Raw genomic sequence first — 25,760 nt, 5'->3', positions numbered from 1 at the left:
TTTGGAAACAAGAACTTATTTCTATTACATTCCAAAATCCAAAATAAAATTGCCTTTTTTCCTTTTTTTAAATGGGTCACTAACATTTTAAGAAAGAGTTGAAAGTAAATCATTCATTCCTAGGGGAGCCTTTGTATAATATAATTAATTGTACTTTTAAGCCTTGTTGATATAGGAAATTGTACACAACTGAGATTTTATGTGGTACTGTTTCCAAAATAGTATGTTTTCACCGTGTAAGACCAAGATTGGACCATTATTGTTGCACTGGTCACTTTAGTCATCCAATTTAAATGCTACATTTGTGAATACCAAAACGGGATGGCCCAATAAAAGAAAATGGGTAATGCTTTTGGCTTTATCAGATGCTGGAGGCTACTCAGAATAAAGGCCACTGGAATGTCTCCATGTTTAGGATAGATCTGCTCTGTTCTCAATATGTTTGTAGCTGAGTTCATGGTGTACATTTTTGTGAATGGCTGTTTTATGGGCAGTGTACTGTGTAACTTTGGCAAGAGCACTTCGAAAGTTCAGTCTTTTCGTAAGGTTTCTTTCTAGAGCTGCTAAATATTTTCTGCCCAATCTAAAAATTACTTTCCTATACCAGCAGGTGGAAGCAAGAGCAGTCAAATTGTAGTACTTTGCTTTCTAAGTGTACCAGCATGTCCTGTAGATAATCTATCCATGACTCAGAGTATCTTTGATATATCACTTTAATTACTTTTCTTTAACAACTTTATTGTCTTAGCACATTCTCTTGATTGCTTTATCACCTTATTAGTGTCTGGGGCCAAAACTAATAGTCATTCTAAGACAGGCTAATGTAGATTTTTCATTGCTTTCTTATACTTCATTCAAGTTACAACATAGACGCTATGCGCTGATACATTCTTCCACATTTGCCAACAAGTAAAAAGATGACTAAGACACGGTCTGCATTCTCAAAGAACTTACTTTCTAGTGGAATGACAAGGAGAATGTCTTCTTCATTCTTCCCCTGACCTGGGAGAACAGATCATTCAGCCTTCCTAGTGTGTCTCCAAGTAACCTGTGGCTGGCATTCAGTATTCACAGAAACTTTAATTCATTCAACAGATATTTACTGGGTACCAGGTACTATGTAGGGGCTTAATTAATAAACTTGTGCTTTTTTCCTAACAGAGTTTTTTTTAAAAAGACTGAAACGCTCTTCAGGAGAAGTATCATTCATTTAAAATTTTTTCAATTCAGATTATATAGATCAGGTTGACATATAGACACTAAAACATTGAACTTAAGGGTTTAGAAGTAGTTAATGTGAGTAACATTCCCTGGAATATACTTAGAAGACCTTCCACAAACGCTAGTCAAAATAAAATTAAAGTAAGCTATTCTAGATCAATTCTGTTAGCTGTTTACTGACATCTAATAATAGTAGAAGTAGTAATAATAATAATAATAAAGTATTTTATACAAAGAATATAAAAGAAAGAGGAGAACCAAGTTTTAAGGTTGTGTGTGTGTGCAGAGTGAGAGAAATATAAGAACCTCTCCAAGGTAGAGTTACTTGCTCTGTCTTCTAAATTCCCCATTGCTTTATTCATATAAAATTTGTTGCCTGGGGCTTCCCTGGTGGCACAGTGGTTAAGAATCCACCTGCCAATGCAGGGGACACGGGTTTGAGCCCTGGTCGTGGAAGACCCCACATGCTGTGGAACAACTAAGCCCGTGCACCACAACTGCTGAACCTGCGCTGTAGAGCCCGTGAGATACAATGTGCCACAACTACTGAAGCCCGCACACCTAGAGCCCATGCTCCGCAACAAGAGAAGCCACCGCAGTGAGAAGCCCCCACTCGCCGCAACTAGAGAAAGCCCGCGCACAGCAACGAAGACCCAACGCAGCCAAAAATAAATAATATACATATATATTTTTTAAAAATTTGCTGCCTGATATTCTAATCCATCTCTGTGTCTCTTCACAAGTCTATAAGCTCCTGGAAGGCAGTAACTGTCTTATTCATCTTTGTAACCTCATTGTTTACTGAAGGAGTGACTGAGTCAACTAATATACTTCATGGGAAAGCCCTTTGTAATGAGCCCTTTTTGGGGAGGAATATAATCTGCAATGTAGGCATAATCACAGAGGATGGTAACAAGTCAATATCTTTAATCTGAGAAATCACCAGGGAATAGAGAACTAGCATTTGTTGTATAGAAAGTTTTCTTAGAATGCCTCAGCTGAACCTTATCCACAAGAAATGTAGGTTATTCGTTTGTCTGAGTACTTTAAGAAAGCATTTGCAACTTCCTAGGAATACACTTTATCAAGTGGTTTACTGCTTACCTACGAGTAGTTAATCAAAGGGCTCTGGAAAAAGTGAGACCTGGGTGCAAAGGGTTGCCGTCAGGTTGTCCAATGAGTTGAGTTGTTTGAGTTGTTTGAGTTGTTTTACTCTTTGGAAATGGGTGACTAAAAGGTGCCCATGGGGACCTCCCTGGTGGCACAGTGGTTGAGTATCCGCCTGCCAATGCAGGGGACACGGGTTCGAGCCCTGGTCCGGGAAGATCCCACATGCTGTGGAGCAACTAAGCCCGTGCACCACAACTACTGAGCCTGTGCTCTAGAACCCGTGAGCCACAACTACTGAGCCCGCGTGCCACAACTACTGAAACTGTGCACCTAGAGCCTATGCTTTGCAACAAGAGAAGCCACCGCAATGAGAAGCCCATGCACCACACCGCAACAAAGAGTAGCCCCCGCTCACCGCAACTAGAGAAAGCCCGTGCACAGCAATGAAGACTCAATGCAGCCAAAAATTAATAAATAAATTTATTTTAAAAAATTAAAAAGTTCTCTAAAAAAAAAAAAGGTGCCCATGCCTAGCTGGCCTGTTTTTCAGAGCTGGATGAAAGCTGAAGTGGAGCATTTCTCCACAGCCCTTGCAGCAATCCTTCACGGAGTGGTATAGACAACAGATCAGACTAGTGATGTCAGTATATATGCTTTAACTACCTACCTTATTTTCTCCCCATTACAAGCGGGGTGGAAGATCAGGGAGGTGCAGTTGGTGACACATCTGATGTTTTCCTTTTTTAGGATTCAGGTGCAACATGAATATAGCATAGTAGTTAGGAATGTGGGCTCTGGGGCTTCCCTGGTGGCACAGTGGTTGAGAGTCCGCCTGCCGATGCAGGGGACACGGGTTTGTGCCCCAGTCCGGAAAGATCCCGCATGCACCGGAGCGGCTGGGCCCATGAGCCATGGCCACTGAGCTTGCGCGTCCGGAGCCTGTGCTCCGCAACGGGAGAGGCCACAACAGTGAGAGGCCTGTGTACCGCAAAAAAAAAAAAAAAGAATGTGGGCTCTGTAATCAGGCCTCGGTTTAAATCCCAGCTCCACACCTGCTGTGTGACCTTGAGCAAGCTACTTCTCTCTGCCCAGTAAAATTGTGTTAATAATGTTGGGAGGATTGAATAAGAAAATGGATGTAAACTCTTGGTATAGTGCCTGGCACATTAATTGTTAATAAATTTTAGGGGTGATGATAATACTCATCATTCATATGTGTGACAACTTTCTAGTTTAGGAGCATAGGTGAAGTGTGGTAAACTGAGATTGGGAAGTCGTGAGAAAGACCACGTTTTGAACATGTTGCATTTGAGATATCTGTGGGTCTGGAGTTCCAGCTTGACATCTAGATGGACTCATGGGAAACACCCAACTTTTTTGATGGGTACGGGAAGAGAAGCCAGCAAAGGAGACTGAGAAGAAATGGTCAGAAAAGTGGAAGAAGGACTAGGAAAATAGCAAAGTGACTTTTGCCAGAGCACTTTTGGTGGAATGATGTGGAAGAGTTAGTGATAGGCAAGGCAGTGTAGTCAGTGCCTGAGAAAATTACAGGACTCAAAGCTGAAGACCATAGGTTGGGGAACACATCTTTCTTTAAAACTGAGAGAAAGAAGATGGGAATGAGTAGAGATGTAAATATATTTTGTCATATTTTAATTACATTTTCTATAAACTTAGAAACCAAGCTGGTATGACCTTTCTGGGCATTAATTCTACTAAAGAACATTAAAAGAAACAGTCTTGGCTAAGAATGTGATTCTCTGTTTGCTGTTAAAGTTGACTTATTCTAAGGCATTTAATTCCAGAGCATTCTGTTCATAAAACAGTTTGATCCTAAGTCAGATTAAAAGGTCCGCAAATGAAAAAGCTGTTGTCTGGAACACTAGTGGCTCAAATACCAGATGCTTAGCTTTGTTAGGGGGCTATAAGTATGCAAACTGGGAGGCTCAATAACTGGTGAGTACTGCTCCTGAGTCTGATTCCCTAGTGCAGCAGTCCATTCAGAAGAAGAATTATTAGCACTATTCAGGATACTTGAGTATCCAATATATGCCATTCTATCCAGTCTGTATTCCCTCATTGCAGATCAGGGATCTGTATAATGCTCCATGGAAGTTAAATGTTCTCAGATGGAACTACTTGTGTATTAGACATGTAGATAATAGAAGTATTAAACAAATAACTTTAAGTGGAATTTTTTGGGTAAACTTGTCACAGTTAAAATATACATGTACCACAAACTATGTTAGGTTCAGGGTCTACAAATATCACTAAAACCCAGTGCCTGGTCAGGGTATATTGGAGACACAGCTGAGTAAGTAGGTGAATACTCTCCAGTGCGATAAGTGCTTTGGTCAGTGTACATGTAGGATAGTTTAGTAGCACAGAGAAAGAATTTCTGAAACAGCTGGAGGTAGTCAAAGAAGCCTTCCTGGAGAAGATGACGTCTGAACTGAGATTTGAAAGATAAGTGAGACATGAAAGAGGTGATGTTCCTCAGGTAAGGAAGAAGAAAGGTGTTCCAGGGAGAGGGAAAATGCTGCAAAGGCCTGAAGAAAGCCTAACAATTTTAGGGAGATGTGAAAGTAGTTATTGATGCCTAGAGCATAGATTTGAGGGCAGAAAGGTGGCACTGAGAAAGCCAGCAAAATAGGGGCAGATCCAGAGGGCCCTGTTAAGTAGCTTGAACTTGATCCTGAAGTCAGTGAAGTCAAAACTTGATCCTGAACCACGCCACTGAAGGAGTGCCATGATCAGACTTACCCTTCAGGAAGATTACTCTGCAGGCAATCTGGAAAATCGATCAGAAGGCATCCAGAAAGGTCCAGAAAGCTCTCCTAGACTTGGGCAACTGAATGCACACTGGTGACCTTCACTGGGATGAGGAATACAGGAGGAAGACAGGTTTGGTTCTGGGAAATAAGGAAGATGGTCACTTTAATTTTAGACATACTGAGTTTGATGTGACCATTGACATCCAAGTGGAGCTGTCCAATAGGGTTAGCTATATGGGTCTAAAACTTAGGAGATTTGGGCTAGAGATATAGATGTGGAAGTCTTTAGCTAGAGGTGGTATATGTAGCCATGCAAGTGGACCAGAATACCCAGGAAGTGTGTACAAAATGAAAAGAGAAGAAAAGAGGGCATGGAACTGAATCCTGAGGATCACTAAAGAATTGTAAGGAAGAGGATAAAAAAAGAGCAGATGATCGAGATTGTAAAGATACAGCCAGAGACATAGAATGAAAAGAGGTATCATTATCACAGATGCTAAGGGAGAAAAAATTCCAAAACGGAGTAAAAAAAGAAGGAATTGCAACATTCAAATATCACAAAAAGTCAGGATAGGTAAGTACTGAAGAATGTCAGTTGGGTTTATTAGAAATCATTGGGGACCCTGCTGAGAGCAGTTTTCATCTTTTATGAGGCCAGGACCCAGACTGAAGTAGGTTGAAGAGTCAAAGAGAGTTGAGGACATGAAGACAGCAAGGGCTGGCTAGACCACTCTGAAAAATCTTGGGGATGAAGGAAAGGGGAGAAATAGGGTGTTTTCTAGTGGGGCACCCAGTATCAAGGAAGATTTTGATTTATTGAGATGAAGAAACCTAAGCGCTCAAGCATGTATATGTGTATAAAGAGGCAATACAAATGAGACATTTAAGATTCTACTAAAAGAGATAATCTTTCAGAGTGATGTCCTTGAGGAGATGGGATAGGACCCAAGCACAGAGTGAGAAATTGGCTTTGAACAAGGTGCCCATTATATTAGTTAGGAGTACAGAGGAGAAGATGATACAGATGTAGCTATGTTTGTAGGTGGCAAGTTGAGGGAGTTTCTGTCTGATGGCCTCAGGAATGTAGGCAGCAAGGTCAGCTAGTGACAGTGAGAGGAGAAATTTGGGGAGGCTGGTCATGGTTTGAAGTAACTGGTGTGGGAAATGGGAGGCAGACCTTTATGGATGGATTTCCTGAAGCCTTGAGTGTTCAGCTCAAATTAGAGACCATGATATAATAACGTCAAAATCCATAGCCCTGTTCAGAAATCTGGATGCAAGAATAGGGAAGGTGGCTGGTTAAAATGGTCCTGGGCAGAGGTGTTGAAGGTGGATATAGCAGAAGGACTAGGAGCAGGGCAGTTGGGGTTTTAGTGAAAGATGTTGGATTGATAGATGAGGCTCGCTTTGACATTTGTGCAACGTGGGAGAACAGTCCAATTGGAAGACCACCCAGGCTCCCTCCTCTACCTTGAGGGCCTCACATGTGCATGGGTATCTCCACCTGTAAGTCCAAGCTCCAACCACATCCTCTCCTACCTATGACCACCCCTCAGTCCAAGAGATGTACACACCAATGGTACAGTTCAACTTCTGGAGGACTGATCCAGGGAAGAGACCCGCATAGGCTCTGGGAACCATTTGAGCAAGGGATTCTGGAATCCTGGGTACTCAAATCATGGTTGTGTGGTCAGCAGGTGTGAGGCTCTGCCTGGGCACCTCCTCTCAGCTCTCTTGATCAGAGTGCAGATGCAAGAGGGCCAAAGTGAGCCCCTCTAAAGTGCAGTAATTTCCCAGGTCTAAGGCGAGCTACAGGAGATGCCTAGTAGAGTGAGGAAAGAGAAGGATCAAAGGACCTGAGGTCTAAAGGAGATAGAAAAATAAGAATCATAGGAGTAGAGAAATGGAAGCTGAAAAGATAGAAGGTTGTGATCAGAGAGTAGAATATCAGAATTTATCATCTCTTAGGAGCATCTCCAAGTGGTGGTAAGCAGAGTAAGCATGAAGGTTCTTGGAGTGAAGTAGGTCAAGAAACTGAAGTTAAGGGAGTGGTATAGCTCATCCATCTCTCCTTAGAGTCTTCCCGGGATGATTTTGGAGCTTAAGATGGAAAAGAGTGTAGAGCCAAATCTTGATAAATGTGACTGGGTGGCAAAGAGGTTGGTTGATAATAGCAAGTAGTCTTGCAGGAAGGCAGCAGCCTCAGAGGAATACGGTTGTAGCACAGTAATGATTTGGAAACTATGTTGGGAATCTAGGAGAAAGTTCACCCTGTCACAAGGCCCAGTAACATGAGGAGCTTGAGAGAATGAGCACACATCCTGGGGAAGGCGATGGGTTCTGCATGGATCCAGGTTTCAATTAAGACAGTGGAATAGACCGTGCTCTGAAGAGGTTGAGGATATACAGAAACTTGAGTATCAGGAGAGAGACTGGGAGTCTGGGATGGGTTCACCAGTTGGAGATGCTTTAACCTTTGGGACATTGGCAGGAATGTGAGACATAACAGGACACTTAACAGCAGAGAGAAAGCAGTAAGTTCACATATGTTTGATACGTTGAGGGACTAGTACCAAGAACCTTCAGGTAAAATTTTGTAACTTGAATTTTCTATCTTGGTAAGCACAGCTTATTAAGATTGATTCTCAGTTGTAAAAATAAAGGATTTGTGGAATTTAAACTATCTTGTAAAAAAGTGTTTTTTATATTTTAATGATATTGTCGATACCTTTTGGCCCTGATTCTTGTAGAAAGAACTAAAAATCTTTTCTTCTACACTGATGTTCTTAAAAATACTGCTTCCTCAGACATATTTCTCAGAATGTTGTTAGGATTAAATAAGTGTTTTTAACACTGCCTGGCACATAGGAACTACTCAGTAAATGAGTTCTCCCTTCCTCACTTTCCCTGTTCTTTCTTCCCTCCAAAGAAGACACCAGGGGAACTGCTTTGCAAGTGGAAAAGAGAAAGGATAGCCATAGGAGGATACAGGCGTACATCTCATTCCTACAATGAGATCATCTAGCGCAGCACTGTTAATTAGAACTTTCTACATTGATGATAATGTTCTCTATCTGTGCTGTCCACTATGGGAGCCACTTGCCATGGTGGCTATTGAGTATTTGAAATGTGCCTAGTGCAACTGAAGAACTGAATTTTTAATTTTATTTACTTTAAATTTAAGTAACCACAGGTGGCTACTGTATTAGAAAGCATAGATGTAGTGGATAAAGTGCTGCTTGGCTGGAGGCTTCAAGGTGGAAGTAGGCTAAGTGCCTAAAAGAACAGGTGAGCCTTGGGGAGGTGCATGACTGGGCTTTGGCACTGGTGAAATCCAAAACTACGGAGCCCCGTGGGCTCTGATGAAAGGAGCCTGGACTTGAGCTGTGGCCTGTAAATTGTCAGGAGAGGGGCGATTTAGTTAAATCAATGGCTGAAAATGACAACTTTGTGATCAGTAGGGATCAAGATTAAAAAGAAATGGTTCTGACATAATAGCCAGATGAGAAATAACTAAAAGAAACGTATAGAAATTCCAGTCGAAGGGGTTGATGAAATGCAACCTTCATAGCTTGTAGAGAAACATTAGTTCCAAAGTAAATACTAGGAATATTTGCCAAGTATTTTAAAGAATTGGGGCAAATTTCAGGTAATGCCATGCAAAATGTGTACTACAACACAGTAACACTATAGGGAAAGGATGGGAGCATGGATTAAATGTAAAGTCTGGGGAAATGGAAGTTGTGACATTTTATGTAGTGGAGTTTCACTCTAGTCCTGGCCCTAATAAGACACACTTTCCTGTATGGATGTTTATTTGTGATGATGAAGGGAGATGGTGTTGTGGTAATGTTTTAGCCACGTCAATACCATCTCATTTCAAATACATAAAGCATCTTCTATTTGCTCAGCAATGTGCTAGGGTTGTGACACAAGGTATGTACAATGGTTATCGTGCTGGACAAGTCCTAGTCTGATTTGGCATACACAAACCAGTTGAACAGGTGGATGACAGTAATTTAAATGTCTAAAATGAACGGCACAGATAAAAGGTGATAGAAGCTCAGATCTGTATGAACTGGAATGGTCAAAGATGCCTTGATGGGAGGACTTGGAGGCCTTTAAACTATACTTCAGAAGAAAATGAATCAAGCAAATCAGAACATTTCTGAAACTACATTCCATAAGATGTTTTGCTAAAGTTTTAGGACACTAATTAACTCACAGTAACTGTAGCATGCTCATTTGTCCAAACGAAATTCTTTAGCCTGGTGATCTCAGTCAAAATCTGTACTACTTGCTTTCTTTGCCTAAATACTTTATTTGGTTTTTGGACATAGGAGACTAGAACCCTAACAAATGCATCTTCTTGTCAATTCTAGTAGCGTATTCTGTATTATTTCTTGGTTAGAAATTCAGAGTTGTGTGTTGAAAGTGCTTTAAAGACAGGAGAAAATGAAGGTGTAGTTGGGACTGAAATAATAGAGAGCCTGGGAGTTTGTAGGGGGGAAAAAAGCCTAGAGTTTAATCAGACAGTAGGAATCTCGGATTTAATCTAGATTTTCATGTTCACATAATTGCAGGTAATAACTCCTGTAGAGAAAGACACGATCATGGTGTATTGCCTGCTTTCAAATTTTGTAGCTCTCAGTTGCAAAAAGTCAATAAAAAATCCTCACCAGATTCTCAAGGGTACAAGCACAGTTGCTAGAATGACTGCAGGTGCACTGGTTTTCCCACCCAAGTGCAGTTCTCCAGGGCTGCAGAGACACTGAAGGGGAGGAAGAGATCAGTGTACCAGCATCCGAAGTACTGGATGAGCTTGAAATCGTAATAAAGGAGAAAAGGAGGGATACTCAGCAAAAAAAACTGTGCGAGAGGAAAAGCGGAGACAGTGCAGGGAGAAAAATTCTCAATAGATCAAAATGTTTCAGTTAGAAGTATAAGGGAATCCTTCTGTCTCCATTTCTTTTCTTTGGTAACAAGAATTATAAATCCTGAAAGGAATTAAGACAGAATCCCAGGAGGCAAGAAAAGAACGTATAAGATAAAAATTTTCATGTGTTCTGTTGACCCATGAAATCATGATTTCTAACTTCTGTTCCTTTCTTCTTACCCCTTCTACATTTAGGGAATAATACTACTTTAAGGAAGGGGTAGCTTTATATTAGTTGCAGTAGAAACTGTACAAGGGTGATTATTGATATAGCTGTTCAGCCAGGGTAGAGCTGCTGACATCTTTTTGTTTTGTTTTGTTTTGTTTTTTGCTGCTGACATCTTTATCAGTTTAACTGAGGTGTGCCGTGGCCAAACACTCAACCTTTTGATAAATGTTCGGAAGTAAATGAAAACCAGTGGAGGTCATCTTATCAGTGAAATGTTTGACATAATTTTCTTTTAAAGCTTAACAATAATGTTTAACAATAATGAAAATTTGTTCATAGTAATTGGTTTGTACTAAGAGGAGTGGTGAAAAAAGCAGGGTATTGAGATGCAGAAGTCTTATGTTTTATTCATCAGTCTCCCTCTTGCTGTTCCCTACCTCAGTAATCCCACGGCCAGTCCCTTCACCTGTACTGCAACTTCCTTGGCTGACTCCTTGTTTAAGGCCTCAGTTCTGTGTATCCATGAGGGATTGTGGGAATAATTATTTTGGAAATTTTCAGCCAACACACTGAACTTCACATCCCTATTATTTTAGGTCACCACCAAGCCTGTGAGACCCTCCAGTCATCCATCATTTCTTATATTCTGACCTCCTTACTTGTTTTTTCTGTGCTCATTCCTTTATCAGTTTTCATTCCTTTTTCCGTTAGGATCCTGTATGAGGCAAATAGCATAAAAGCACATTCAAACTGCCTTTAAACAATATGCTCACATAACTAGAAAGTCTAGCTCTAGGTCAGCCTTCAGAATTAGTTGATCTAAGGGATCAGTGATGTCAGTAAATATTTGGTTTCCTTTATTCTTCCAGTCACAGTGTTTATTTCATCATAAGTCAGGTTCCACTCTTTCTCATAAGATAGATGCCAGCTACAGTCAAGGACACCAGCTTGCTCAGTTACATTCAATAGGAATGAGACCCCTTTCTCTCACAGGAGTTCTGAGGGTGGGGGCAGCCACCTTCAAAGTTCATGGACTTTGCTGGGGAGGCATGGGTACTGGGAAGAAAATGTGTATGTAATCAGATGGGGAAGAGGTGAATGACTGGACAGCCAACACATATTTTAGCTATTGGTTGTACTCGGACTCCTCCTTTGTTATTTCTGGAGCCCTTGTCCCATAGTAAACAGACTCCTCCATTTCTTCATATTCTCTGGATCCTCTCTTCTCCTCTTAACCTTTACTGAAATCCACTCAACTCTGAGGAAAGTTTTCCCCATCTCTGTTTCTTCTACACGCCATACCACTAAGTAAGGAGGAAAGATCCACATCTTCTTTGTTGCCCGACTCCCACCATGTCTCCCGTTATACTCCCAGACCAACACTTCTTCACCGTGGTGTAAAAACACCTTCAAGGCTCACGGGACCCTGCTCATGATGTCCTCTCCCACCCATCTGGTTGGTCCCCTCCATTCTTTGAAGGTTTTGGTTCCTGGTTCAGTCTTCCTTTCTACTCCCAGGCCCAGCCATCAAGCTGCTGATGCCAGTGTTCACGTAGACGGTCGGTTCTTTGCACTCTTCTGCTCATTTATATCAGTCCACTTCCAAGAAAGTATCCTGGTTCTTGTCAGGCTTAATCTTTGATTTCTTAAATTCAAACATATCTCTTTTTTTCTTTTTTACTATAATCTAACTACTTCCATTTTACCTGTTTCATTGATTTTACTGAGACTGTAGTCTCTTCCTATCTAAAACAATTTGCTCTGCTCGTGGTATATATGCCATTTCTTCCTACCTCCATTAAGACATTCCTCCATATGTCTTTTTTTTTTTTTTTTTTGTCAGCACCATGCAGCATGCAGATGCAGGATCATAGTTCCCTGACCAGGAATCAAACACATGCCCCCATGCATGGAAGCACAGAGTCTTAACCACTGGACCACCAGGGAAGTCCCAGTGCTTATGCCATTTAATAATTAATTTTTAAAATTTGTTTCAAATAGAATCATAAAAAATGTTAAATTGCTCAATGTATTCAAAGAAAACATAAATGAGTATTTATTTTCAAAAATTTTGAGGTAAGACCAAGGCCTTTTGGTTAAGGGTGAATAGCTGGATTGGCATTCCTCACTGTCCTTGAATAAACTCTACCAGAAATGCATTATTTTCACTTCCAGTTTCAGTTTCTTTAAAGTGAAGCAAGAACACTCCAGACACACATAAGTAATCTGAATTCAGAAGCCTTCTGAATCTTTGTAATTCTTTTCTCAATCTTCTATAGCAGCAGTTTTTTGGTTGGCTTTTTAGTAACTGTCTTTTTTAAAGTATTCCCAAGATAATTTACCAGAAAAACAGATCATTCTTTTTGCATGCATTTAATCAGTTAAATATTTAACTTACGTTAAAATGAGTATAGAGGGGTGGAGTCGAGGTGGAAGACCAGGAGTATGTGGAGTTCGAGTCTCCTCACAACTAGGGCACCTAACAGGCACTGGTGGGGGACCATGGACACCTAAGGGGGTGGGAGGAACCCCCGAGCGACTGGGTAGGACGTGGGGGGGGGGGGAGGGGGGGAGGAGAAGTGGAAGTGGGACGGGAGGTGGGTCCCAGGCCTGATCGTCTTCCCTGTAAGGCTCCCTTTCACCATGCTAAGCCTAAGCCCCACCCCCACATCTCCACTCAGGGCCTTACCTCCCTCCAGCTGTGTGGGTCCCTAGCCTAGGCCCCGCCCCTGCCTAAGCCCTGCCCCCTGCCTAAGCTCCACCCCCACAGCCAAGGCCTTTTCTGGCCTTTTTTTCTTTTTTTTCATAAATTTATTTACTTATTTATTTTATTTTTGCTGTGTTGGGTCTCCACTGCTGCGTGCGGGCCCTCTCCAGTTGCGGCGTGTGGGGGCCACTCCTCGCCGCGGTGCGTGGGCCTCTCATTGCGGTGGCCTCTCCCGCTGTGGAGCATGGGCTCCAGGCACATGGGCTTCAGTAGTTGTGGCATGCAGGCTCAGGACTTGTGGCTCGCAGGCTCTAGAGCGCAGGCTCAGCCGCTGTGGTGCACAGGCTCAGCTGCTCCGTGGCATGCGGGATCCTCCCGGACCACAGCTCAAACCCATGTCCCCTACATTGGCAGGTGGATTCTTGACCACTGCGCCACCAGGGAAGCCCCTGGCCTTTTTTTCTTTTCTTTTCTTTTCTTTTTAGGTTGTGGTTCTGTTTTATATTTTCATTTTTTCTAATAAGTTTTTTATTTTTCTACTTTTATGTTATTCTCTATTCTTTGTTGTTGTTCTGTTCCTTTTGGCTTGCTCCCCCCACCCCATTTTTTTTTCTGTTGTTCTGTTTTATCTTGTTGTTGTTACTTCACTTATATTTTTATTTTTCCTAATATATTTTTCATTTTTCTAATTTTATTTTTTGTTATTTTACTTTTCCTTTTTTTTTTTTTTTTTCTTTCACTATGCCACATGGCTTGCAGGATCTTGGTTCCCAGGCTGGGGGTCATACCTGAGCTCCTATGGTGGGAGCATCGAGTCCAAACTGCTAGACTACCAGAGAACCTCACTCTCCAGGGAATATTAAGCAGAGTGAGGTCTCCTGGAGGTCCTCATCTCGGCACCAGAACCTGGCTCTACCCAACTGCCTGCAAACTCCAGTGCGGGATGTCGCAGACCAAACAACCAGTGAGACAGGAACACAGCCCCACCCATCAAAAAGAATGAGAAAACAAAAAAATATGTTACAGACGAAGGAACAAGGTAGAAACCTACAAGACCAAATAAATGAAGAGGAAATAGGCAACCTACCTGAAAAAGAATTCAGAGTAATGATAGTAAAGATGATCCAAAATCTCGGAAATGGAATGGAGGCACAAATCAAGAAAATACAAGAAATGTTTCCCCTAACATGGGAAAGGAAATAACCACCCAAGTCCAGGAAGTGCAGAAAGCCCCATACAGGATAAACCCTAAGAGAAACACATCAAGACACATATTAATCAAACTGGCAAAAATTAAATTCAAAGAAAAAATATTAAAATCAGCAAGGGAAAAGCAACAAATAACATACAAGGGAATCCCCATAAGGTTATCAGCTGATTTTTCAGCAGAAACTGTAGGCCAGAAGGGAGTGGCAGGATATATATAAAGTGATGAAAGGGAAAAAGTCTACACTCTACTCCACAAGGATCTCATTCAGATTCAACAGAGAAATCAAAAGCTTTACAGACAAGCAAAAGCTAAGAGAGTTCAGCTAAACCTCTAGGAGGGAAACACAAGAGAAGAAAAAGACCCACAAAAAAAACCCAAAACAATTAAGGAAATGGTAATAGGAACATATGTATCAGTAATCATCTTGAATGTAAATGCATTAACTGCTCCAACCAAAAGACACAAACTGGCTGAATGGCTACAAAAATAAGACCTGTATATATGCTGCCTACAAGACACCCACTTCAGACCTAGGGACACATACAGACTGAAAGTGAGAGGATGGAAAAAGATATTCCATGCAAATGAAAATAACAAGAAAGCTGGAGTAGCAATACTCATATCAGATAAAATAGACTTTAAAATAAAGACTGTTGGGCTTCCCTGGTGTCGCAGTGGTTGAGAGTCCACCTGCCGATGCAGGGGACATGGGTTCGTGCCACGGTCTGGGAAGATCCCACATGCCGCGGAGCGGCTGGGCCCATGAGCCATGGCCGCTGAGCCTGCGCGTCCGGAGCCTGTGCTCCACAACAGGAGAGGCCACAACAGTGAGAGGCCCACGTAGCACAAAAAATAATAATAATAATTTAAAAAATAAAGACTGTTACAAGAGATAAGGAAGGACAATACATAGTGATCAAGGGATCAATCCAAGAAGAAGATATAACAATTATAAATATTTATGCACCCAACGTAGGAGCACCTCAGTACCTAAGGCAAATGCTAACAGCCATAAAAGGGGAAATGGACAGTAACACAATAATAGTGGGGGACTTTAACACCCCACTTACACCAATGGACAGATCATTCAGACAGAAAATAAATAGGGAAACAAGCTTTAAATGACACAATAGACCAGATAGAGTTAATTGATATTTATAAGACATTCCATCCAAATGCAGAATACACTTTCTTCTCAAGTGCACATGGAACATTCTCCAGGATAAATCACAGCTTCGGTCACAAATCAAGCCTCGGAACATTTAAGAAACTTGAAATTGTATCAAGCATCTTTTCCGACCACAATGCTATGAGATTAGAAATCAATTACAGGAAAAAAACTGTAAAAAACACAGATACATGGAGGCTAAACAGTGCACTGCTGAATAACCAAGAGATTGCTGAGGAAGTCAAAGAAGAAATCAAAAAATACCTAGAGACAAATGACAACAAAAACATGACAATCCAAAACCTATGGGATGCAGCAAAAGCAGTTCTAAGAGGGAAGTTTATAGCAATTCAATCTCACCTCAAGAAATAAGAAAAATCTCAAATAAACAATCTAAACTTACACCTAAAGCAACTAGAAAAAGAAGAACAAAGCAAACCAAAAATTAATAGAAGGAAAGAAATCATAAAGATCAGAGCAGAAATCAATGAAATAGAAACAAAGAAAACAATAGCAAAGATCAGTAAAACTCAGAATTAGTTCTTTGAGAAGATAAACAAAATTGATAAACCATTAACCAGACTCATCAAGAAAAAAAGGGAGAGGACTCAAATCAATAAACTTAGAAATGAAAAAGGAGAAATTACAGCTGACACCACAGAAATACAAAGCATCATAAGAGACTACTACAAGCAACTCTATGCCAATAAAATGGACAACCTGGAAGAAATGGACAAATCCTTAGAAAGGTATAACCTTCCAAGACTGAACCAGGAAGAAATAGAAAATATGAACAGACCAATCACAAGTAATGTAATTGGAACTGTGATTTAAAATTTTCCAACAAACAAAATTCCAGGACCAGACGGATTCACAGGCAAATTCTATTAAACATTTAGAGAAGAGCTAACACCTATCTTTCTCAAACTCGTTCAAAAAATTGCAGAGGGAGGAACACTCCCAAACTCGTTCAAGGAGGCCACCATCACCCTGATACTAAAACCAAAGATATCACAAAAAAGGAAAATTACAGACCAATGTCACTGATGAATTTAGACACAAAAATCCTCAACAAAATACTAGCAAACAGAATCCAACAACACATTAAAAAGGTCATGCACCATGATCGAGTGAGATTTATCCCAGGAATGCAAGGATTCTTTAGCATACACAAATCAATCAATGTGATACACCATATTAACAAGTTAAAGAATAAAAACCATATGATCATATCAACAGATGCAGAAAAAGCTTTTGACAGAATTCAACGCCCATTTATGATAAAAAGACTCTCCAGAAAGTGGGCGTAGAGGAAATCTACCTCAGCATAATAAAGGCCATGTATGACAAACCCACAGCAAACATCATTCTCAATGGTGAAAAACTCAAAGCATTTCCTCTAAGATCAGGAACATCAAAACAAGGATGTCCATTCTCACCACTGTTATTCAACATAGTTTTGGAAGTCCTATCCATGGCAATCAGAGCAGAAAAAGAAATAAAAGGAATACAAATTGGAAAAGAAGAAGTAAAACTGTCACTGTTTGCAGATGACATGATACTGTACATAGAAAATTTTAAGGATGCCACTAGAAAACTAATAGAGCTAACCAATGAAGTTGGTAAGGTTGCAGGATACAAAATTAACAAACAGAAATCTCTTGCATTCCTATACACTAAAAACAAAAGATCAGAAAGAGAAATTAAGGAAACAATCCCATTTACCATTTCAACAAAAAGAATAAAATACCTAAGGAGGAATAAATAAAATACCTTAGGTAGGAATAATACCTAAGGAGGCAAAAGACCTGTACTCAGAAAACTATAAAACACTGAGAAAGAAATCAAAGATGACAAACAGATGGAGAGATATGCCATGTTCCTGGATGGAAGAATCAATATTGTGAAAATGACTATACTACCCAAAGGAATCTACAGGTTCAGTGCAATCCCTATCAAATTACCAATGGCATTTTTCACAGAATTAAAACAAAAAATTTTACAATTGTATGGAAACAAAAAATACCCCTAATAGCGAAAGCAATCTTGAGAAAGAAAAATGGAGCTGGAGGAATCAGGCTCCTGGACTTCAGACTATACTACAAAGCTACAGTAATCAAGGCAGTAGGGTACTGGTACAAAAACAGAAATATAGATCCATGGTATAGGATAGAAAACCCAGAGATAAACCCACGCACCTATGGTCACCTAATCGATAACAAAGGAGGCAAGAACATACAATGGAGAAAAGAAAGCCTCTTCAATAAGTGGTGCTGGGAAAACTGGACAGCTGCATGTAAAAGAATGAAATTAGAGCACTCCCTAACACCATACACAAAAATAAACTCAGAATGGATTCAAGACCTAAATGTAAAACTCTTAGAGGAAAACATGGGAAAAACATTCTTTGACATAAATCTCAGCAAGATCTTTTATGAACCACCTCCTAGAGTAATGAAAATAAAAACAAAAATAAGCAAATGGGACCTAATGACTTTTGCACAGCAAAGGAAACTATAAACAAGACAAAAAGAGAACCCTCAGAATGGGAGAAAATATTTGCAAACTAATCAACGGACAAAGGATTAATCTCCAAAATATACAAACAACTCATGCAGCTCAATACCAAAAAAACAACCCAAACAAAAAATGGGCAGAAGACCTAAATAGACATTTCACGAAAGGAGACATACAGATGGCCAAGAGGCACATGAAAAGCTGCACAACATCACTAATTATTAGAGAAATGCAGATCAAAACTACACCTCACACTGGTCAGAATGGCCTTCATCAAAAAATCTACAAAAAATAAATGCTGCAGAGGGTGTGGAGAAAAAGGAATCCTCTTGCATTATTGGTGGGAATGTAAATTGATACAGCCACTGTGGAGAACAGTATGGAGGTTCCTTAAAAAACTAAAAATAGAACTACCATATGACTCAGCAATCCCACTACTGGCCATACACCCTGAGAAAACCATAATTCAAAAGGACACATGTACCCAATGTTCACTGCAGCACTATTTACAATAGCCAGGACATGGAAACAACCTAAATGTCCATCAACAGATGAGTGGATAAAGAAGATGTGGTACATATATATAATGGAATATTACTTAGCCATAAAAAGGAGTGAAATTGGGTCATTCGTAGAGATGTGGATGGACCTACATCCACATCTCTGCGAATGTAGGGATGAGTTTGTCTTACATAGTGAAATGTCAGAAAAACAAATATTGTATATTAATGCATATATGTGGAATCTAGAAAAATGCTACAGATGGATGAACCTATTTGCAGGGCAGGAGTAGAAACACAGACATAGAGAACAGACATGTGGACACGGGGGGAAGAGTAGGGTGGGATGAATTGGGAGATTAGGTTTGACATAAATACACTACCATGTGTAAAATAGCTAGCTAGTGGGAACCTGCTGTATAGCACAGGGAGCTCAGCTCAGTGATCTGTGATGACCTAGATGGGTGGGATGGGGGTGGGGAGGGAGGTTCAAGAGGGAGGGGATACAGGTATACATATAGCTGATTCATTTCATTGTACAGCAGAAACTAACACAACATTGTAAAGCAATTATACTCCAATAAAAAATTGATATAAAATAAAATAATTAAAAGGAAATGAGTATAGTAAGCATAAACAGGTTTTGGAGCAATTAAACTTGACTCTTGGTGAGTATATAACTCAACTGGTTGAAGGAGAAATGTGGAAATACATTGGAAAATAATCTGCCAGCCTTGAGTGTAACCATCAACCAGTATGTTTCACATAGACAGTATCAGTTATTGTAGAGAGACAGTTAAAGGGGGTCAGTATTCTGGCTTCTCCTATGTTAAAAATGCACCCTTGTATGTCTCAGCCCCTTATACTGCGTTAGCTCTCCTTGTTTTCACAGCCAGCTCTATGGAGAGTTGCTGAGGTGCACTCTCTCCTTTTCTTTACCATCTCCATAGCCCTCGATCATAGTAATCTGACTTGCACTTCTGCCACCCCCCTAACACTGCTCTTGCCAGTCATCAATGACGTTCCTGTTGCTGAATTCAACAGAGACTCTTGTGTCTTTCTTGAGATTTGTACATTTCATACTGTTATTCACTCCCTTTTTCAGTGCTTACTTTTCACAATTCCTAGAACCCAACCTACTTGGTTTTCTTTCTACCTCAATGCTTAAACTAGAGTTAGAGCTCTGTTGTTCTTCTGTTCTCACTCTGCAAATTCCCTTGGGCTAGTTCAACCACCCATGTAACTCCAATTACATTTTTTTTTAATATCTATCTTTTTTTTTTTTTTGGTTGTGTCAGGTCTTAGTTGCAGCACACGGGCTCTGTGTAGTGCCGCGCGGGCTTAGTTGCCCCACGGCATCTGGGATCTTAGTTCCCCAACTGGGGATTGAACCGGCGTCCCCTGCATTGCAAGACCGATTCTTAACCACTGGACCACCAGGGAAGTCTCCTCCAATTACATTTACTAGTAATGAATTCCACTTATGTGTGCTACAGCCGCTTCAGACTTGGCACGTCCAAAACTGAATTTCCCTTTGTCCCACCAGAGAGCTTCCTCCTTCATCTGAGTCCCCTGTTTTAGCGACAGAGCCTCTGTCCATCCCTCCAATTCCAAGACAGAAGCCTGGACGTCATCCTTGAGTATCTCACCTCCTCCCGACATCCATTCAATACCAAGTCATATTGATTCTTCTTAGTGAATATCTACTAAATCACTCCAATTCCCCCTATTTCCTAGTTAAGTATACCATAATATTATGCCCCAGTTACCACTATAGCTTCTCTCTGGGAATGATCTCTCTTTTCTAAACATTTCAACTCACTATAATTTGAGTGATTTCTTTAAAATGCATGTCTTTTCTCATCTCTCACCTGATTAAAACCCTTCAGTGGCTCTGTCATTGCCTTCAGAGTAGGTTTGAACTCAAATGATTCCCAAGGCTCTTCATTCTCTAGTCCCTACTTAACTTTTTCAGATTTTTCTTTCCTTAAAACCTTTGACCTTTGGATAATTTCTGCACATTGTTCAGATCTTGGCTTGCTCACTGTTCCTTCTAGAAAATCTTTCTGGAAAAGCTCCTTCTGTGCTCTTTCAGAGTTCTCCCTGTTGGCACTCATCTCAATGCAGTACAATTACCCATTTATCAATTAGTCTTCTCCATGATATAAATAGCAGGGTCCCAGTCAATTTGCCTTTTTATCCTTCGTGCCTGTCACAATGACCAGACACAGTGCATGCTCATAAATATCTGTTGAACAAATGACATTAAACAAGTCACTTAGCCTCTCTGAGTCTCAACTGCATCATCTGTTAAAAGGGAATATTGTCCTGCCTATGGTTGTTTTGGGATCTTGTAAGATAATAGGAATTAAGTTTAGTATTGTGGTTAAGAGAGTGGGTTCTGGATCTGTACTACCTGGTTTTTAATCCTAGTTCCCACCATGTAGGCAGCTGTGTGACCTTGGGCAAGTTACTTCTCTGTGTTTTAGTTACTTTGGCTAAATGGAAACAACCACAGTATCTGTCTCATAGTATTGTTGTAGGGACTGAGTTAATAAATGGAAAGTAATTAATACAGTACCTAAACACAATAAATGGTAGCTATTAATTATAATATTTTTATCTATAAGTTCTAGAATTATATATTATAAATATATATACACACATATGGCATCAGTTTTTAGTTTCAGTGTTTTAAGTGGGTAAAGGGTTGGTATCATTCCTTTATCTTTTAGGATAATACCATAGCTATACCAGATTTTATTTTTTAAGTCTTAAATTCAAATTGCCATAGTTGATTTACATGAAATTTTGGTAAAACATTTTTTAAATTGTTGTTCAATATAGAAAGAATTTTGAAAATGTTTCCTTGCTGAATATCAAAATATTGATTCTACATACATAGTAGGTGGATATTAGCACAGGAAAAATGTTTAAGTAAGAAAGATTACTGGTTTAATTTATAAAGGACAGTTATTATGTCTTTGACACCTAACTTTATTTCTCTATATGATTTAATTACATAAGCAATTCAGTGTTTGGAAAGTCCAAATTCCATTAACTCTGTAACTATTCAAGAAAACAAGGAAGTAAAGAGCATTTAGTTTTGTGCATATGTATTCACCTGAAAGAAATTTGCTCAATTTTAGTAAAAAGTTCTTTTTCCTTTAAAATTTAATTAGATAATACACATTTGTGTGTTGACTTTGGACCAACAAAATGCCTAATTTTTATCTTTTTTCTGATTCTTCGTAGAATTGGTGGTTCCAGGATTTTATTCAGAATGACTTTAGGAAAAGAAATGATGTCTCCTCTTCAGGCAATGTCTTCCTATACTGCAGCTGGCAGAAATGTTTTAAGATGGGATCTTTCACCAGAGCAAATTAAAACAAGAACTGAGGAGCTCATTGCACAGACCAAACAGGTGTACGATAATATTGCGATGCTTGACATTGAGGAAGTAACTTACGCGAACTGTTTGCAGGCACTGGCAGATGTAGAAGTGAAGTATATAGGTGGGTAGGATGCAAAAGCACATCAATATTTCATTTTGTGGGCATCATAACCCATTTTATGCTTCCTGTCTTGGCAATTCATTTTACAAGACATTGATTTTTGCATAATGATTTGTAATTGCTTAAATGATTAATGATTCATAATTGCTTAGAATTATTTATATTACCTGAGTTAAAAATTTTTATTATGTGGCAGAGGTGCTGTAAAATGTACAGTCTCATTACAACTGCTTTCTGGAGAGCAATATATATCAAAACTTTTGAGAAGTTCATACCCTAGCCCCGTAATTAATTCCACATCTAGGCATAATCTAAAGAAATAATCAGTTATAGGAAAAATCATGTATAAACTTATGTATAAACAGGTACTCTATCATAGCAAAAGCTTGGAAACAACCCCTAAGTGTCAACAAGTAGAATAGCTAAATAAATTATGGTACATTCACCCTCTGTAACATTATGTAGCCATTAAAATCATGTTTAAGAGACGTATTTAATAACATTAAAAGGACAGAGAAAGAAAACAAATTTTAATAATGGCCAATATTTTTGGTACTAGGTTTATAGTCTTTCTGTGATTTGTAGATCACTTTTAGTTAAACATGAATTCTTTAAAGTTATTATAAAAATGAACACATTAAATTTAGTTTCTTTATCATTAATATTTCAGTAGGGATATAATGGGTACATTTTTATACATTTGTATTTCTTTTTAAGATATTGTCCATCTGTCCCACCTGTCTAAATGCTAATATATGGATTAAGACAGTGATCACAAAGATAAATGATCCAAAGGAGACTTTCAGAACAATTGATAATGGAGCTAAGATAAATTTGATATTTTAAGTGATCTTTCTCAAAGAACAGTGTGTTATTTGGAAGCAACCATTCATTGTTTTTTCAGGTTTATAGTTGATTTTTCATTTACTCTTCATGCTTTTCTCTATTTTCCGTATTTCCTACACTTAAAATATATTATTTTAATAATATAAGTATTAAACCCTTTGAGTTGTAAGGAATGAAGATTCATGCCAGTTTTCTCAAAGAACTGGATATATTTTGTAGGATAATTATGGCTAAACAACATTGGCTGTGTAGCCAAGCATCATAAGAACATAGGTTGTCTGTAGAACTGAATTATCATAAGCATTTGTATGGATTCTGGAATTTGGAAGGTTGTCCAAAATCCTGCACAGCCCTAGTGACCTAGTCATCTCTTCCCCACCAAGAGTTCCCTACCCTATGTCCCACCATATAGGGACTTGGCTACTTTCTCTTCCCTCTGCATTTCTGTTTCAGTTTCTGCCTCTTAATACCAACTGCTTCACTCTCATTAATAGCCACTAAATCTTGCTACAAGCCTTGAGCTTAAACTCTTCAGTAAAAAAAGTCTGGTTGGTCTTGTAGTTAAAGTCAAAGGAATGGAGGTGGTCCCCATTCAGCAGAGCTTTCCCAGCAGGCAGTTTCGTGTGCATCTCCCACCCTGTATGTGGTTTGTCCTTGGTTCACATACTCACTTCTTCAGTCACTTATGACTAAGACGGTGTGCCAGCCTAGTAGCTTATGCATTTAGCAAATGTAAAAATAGGTGGGGAAAAAATCTTTAAAACAGAATTATCTTAAATTCTGTTTTTTCTTCCAGTCATACATCTTTTAAATATACCTTTAGTTTTGTGGTATTTTTTCTTCCTCTCCTGTAAATTTATCTTTATGGGTTAATCATAAAAATGTTTGAGTTTCGGATTAGAGTTTTAAAGACTAACTTTCTCTTATCTGTGTATGTTCTCAGCCTCCTGCAGTAGCTGTTAAAACCCCATTTGTCCAGTGTCAGGTACCGGGCATCAACATTGTTTATAGTTTGGCAGTGAGAACATAAGTCTGGTTCCAGGTCTTTGTGGCAAAGTAAGGAAGGAAATGGTTTTCAATATTATTGTTTGTTTAAGAATATGTTTCCAGTTTTAGACTCCTGCATTTTGTTCTGCTCATTTAAGTTCTTGAGCAATTTTGATTCCTTCTTAATATCTTTTTGAGCTAATTTTTAAAAGTAAACAGAAATTGTGACTATCTAGTTAACTCACTTAAACAAGTGCTGTATGTATTAAATGTTAAATCTTACATTCTTTTCTTTCTTTAATCAAGGGACAAAAATGATATATTAAATCTAAAATAATAATTATCTAATTTGATTTTTTTAAAACAGACACTATGAATTTATTGATTTGTGGCAATTTTTTTACAGCTTTCTTTGTGACAATGTTTTAAGAGGACTGATATGCATAAGGTAGCTTGTTTAACTGGACAATTCCGTGGTATGTAAAGGATAGCTTTACTGTCTACCATATATCACATGTGTAAATGTTACCTATTTATAATACCTTCAAAGTGCTAAAGATAGGAAAATTAAAATATATTCATTGTCACAGCATAACCACAACTATGGTTATAAACCATACTGATTTTTTTTTTTTTTTTGCTGTAGTATGGATTATTTCACTGACATCAGATTTTTGCCTAATTAAAGTCAAAATGCAAATGTTTGAAAAACCCAACAACCAACTTTGATATGTGAAAATAAGAGCAGATGACATTACTACCATCATTTAACAAGAATAGCCCCAGTATTCAGCTGCTTACTGAATATGTCCACTGAGATTTCTGAGAATTCTGAAATTGTATGCAGCTTTTTATATTTGTATGAATGTTTGCATTTGGGGGAGGGTCCATGACTTGGATTAGATTTGCTAAGGAGTCTGTCATAAAGGTTAAGAACTTCTTTTCTAAACAAGCCCCATCCCACTAAATAGGCCTACTTGTTTCTTAAACATCCTGTTTGTTTGCCAGTCCCCATGCTTTCAGTCTCTACTTCTCCAGTCCTCAACTGAGCTCTTCCTCTCACCCCGCCCATCCTCTAAGATCCAGCCTTCTCCACAAGGCATGGCATAATGCCCCAGCCCTCGGTATTGCAGACTTTGAATTTCTGTCCCATTCATTTGACAGCTAAGCTGCTCTGTCCTGTATTGTTATCTTTTCATGTATTGTTCCCTACCCCCGACTCCCAGACTATAAAATGCCTCAGTATAAGAACTATCAATACATCTTTTCTTTTCTTTATTTTTGGCCACACCGCTCAGCATTCAGGATCTTAGTTCCCTGACCAGGGATCGAACCCGTACCCCCGGCCATAGAGGCACAGAGTCTCAACCACTGGACCGCCAGGGAAGTCCCCAAGAACTACATCTTTTAAATTGGGAGATTGGGATTTACATATACACCCTACTATATATAAAATAGATAACTAATAAGAGCCTACTGTATAGCACAGGGAATGCTACTCAGTACTCTGTAATGGCCTATATGGGAAAAGAATCTAAAAAAGAGTGGATATATGTACATGTGTAACTGATTCACTTTGCTGTACACCTGAAACTAACACAACATTGTAAATCAACTATACTCCAATAAAAATTTTTTTAAAAAGGACTACATCTTTTTTTTCCTACATTCCCAGTGAATAAATTGCACACTAAACATCCTTTGGTAAGTACTCATTGTACACCCTTATTGTTCCTAACAATGCCCCAGGAATAGCCAAGTCCTGTGTTAGATGCTGTTTCTTGATAGCCCTAGGAGCCTATATGGAAAGTATGTGATGAAAAACTTATATTCGGATAATCATTCATCTAGGTACAAGGTATTTTGCTTAATACTGACTTAATGAGTCCTTATGGTTTTTTCCTCTGTTAACAGTGGAACGAACCATGCTAGACTTTCCCCAGCACGTCTCCTCTGACAAAGAAGTACGAGCAGCAAGTACAGAAGCAGACAAAAGACTTTCTCGTTTTGATATCGAGATGAGCATGAGAGAAGATATCTTTCTGAGAATTGTTCATTTAAAGGTAAATGATCTTATAATTCCCTTTAAAAGGAAAAAAA

At 39.2% G+C, this 25,760-nt stretch overlaps 1 protein-coding gene across 6 annotated transcripts in view; it reads left to right on the top strand.

Moving 5' to 3' along the window:
* Positions 1 to 25,760, top strand: part of NLN (neurolysin) — a 100,475-nt gene that overhangs the window by 16,406 nt on the left and 58,309 nt on the right. For 2 of the 6 annotated variants that reach the window (XM_027100985.1, XM_027100986.1), the window contains exons 2-3: positions 21,568 to 21,827; positions 25,575 to 25,723. In XM_027100985.1, coding sequence (XP_026956786.1) covers positions 21,568 to 21,827; positions 25,575 to 25,723 — 409 coding nt within the window. Of the gene's footprint in view, positions 1 to 21,567; positions 21,828 to 23,616; positions 23,730 to 25,574; positions 25,724 to 25,760 lie in introns of those variants that run through there. The other 4 variants (XM_027100988.1, XM_027100987.1, XM_027100989.1 and 1 more) reach the window with 4 other exon arrangements.

The sequence above is a fragment of the Aethalodelphis obliquidens genome, unplaced genomic scaffold (assembly GCF_003676395.1).
Source record: "Aethalodelphis obliquidens isolate GAN/ISIS:26980383/991018 unplaced genomic scaffold, ASM367639v1 scaffold4, whole genome shotgun sequence".
In the NCBI taxonomy this organism is placed as follows: Eukaryota; Metazoa; Chordata; class Mammalia; order Artiodactyla; family Delphinidae; genus Aethalodelphis; species Aethalodelphis obliquidens.
Note: the sequence above shows the minus strand (reverse complement) of the source record. Positions and strands in the feature narration are given on the sequence as shown.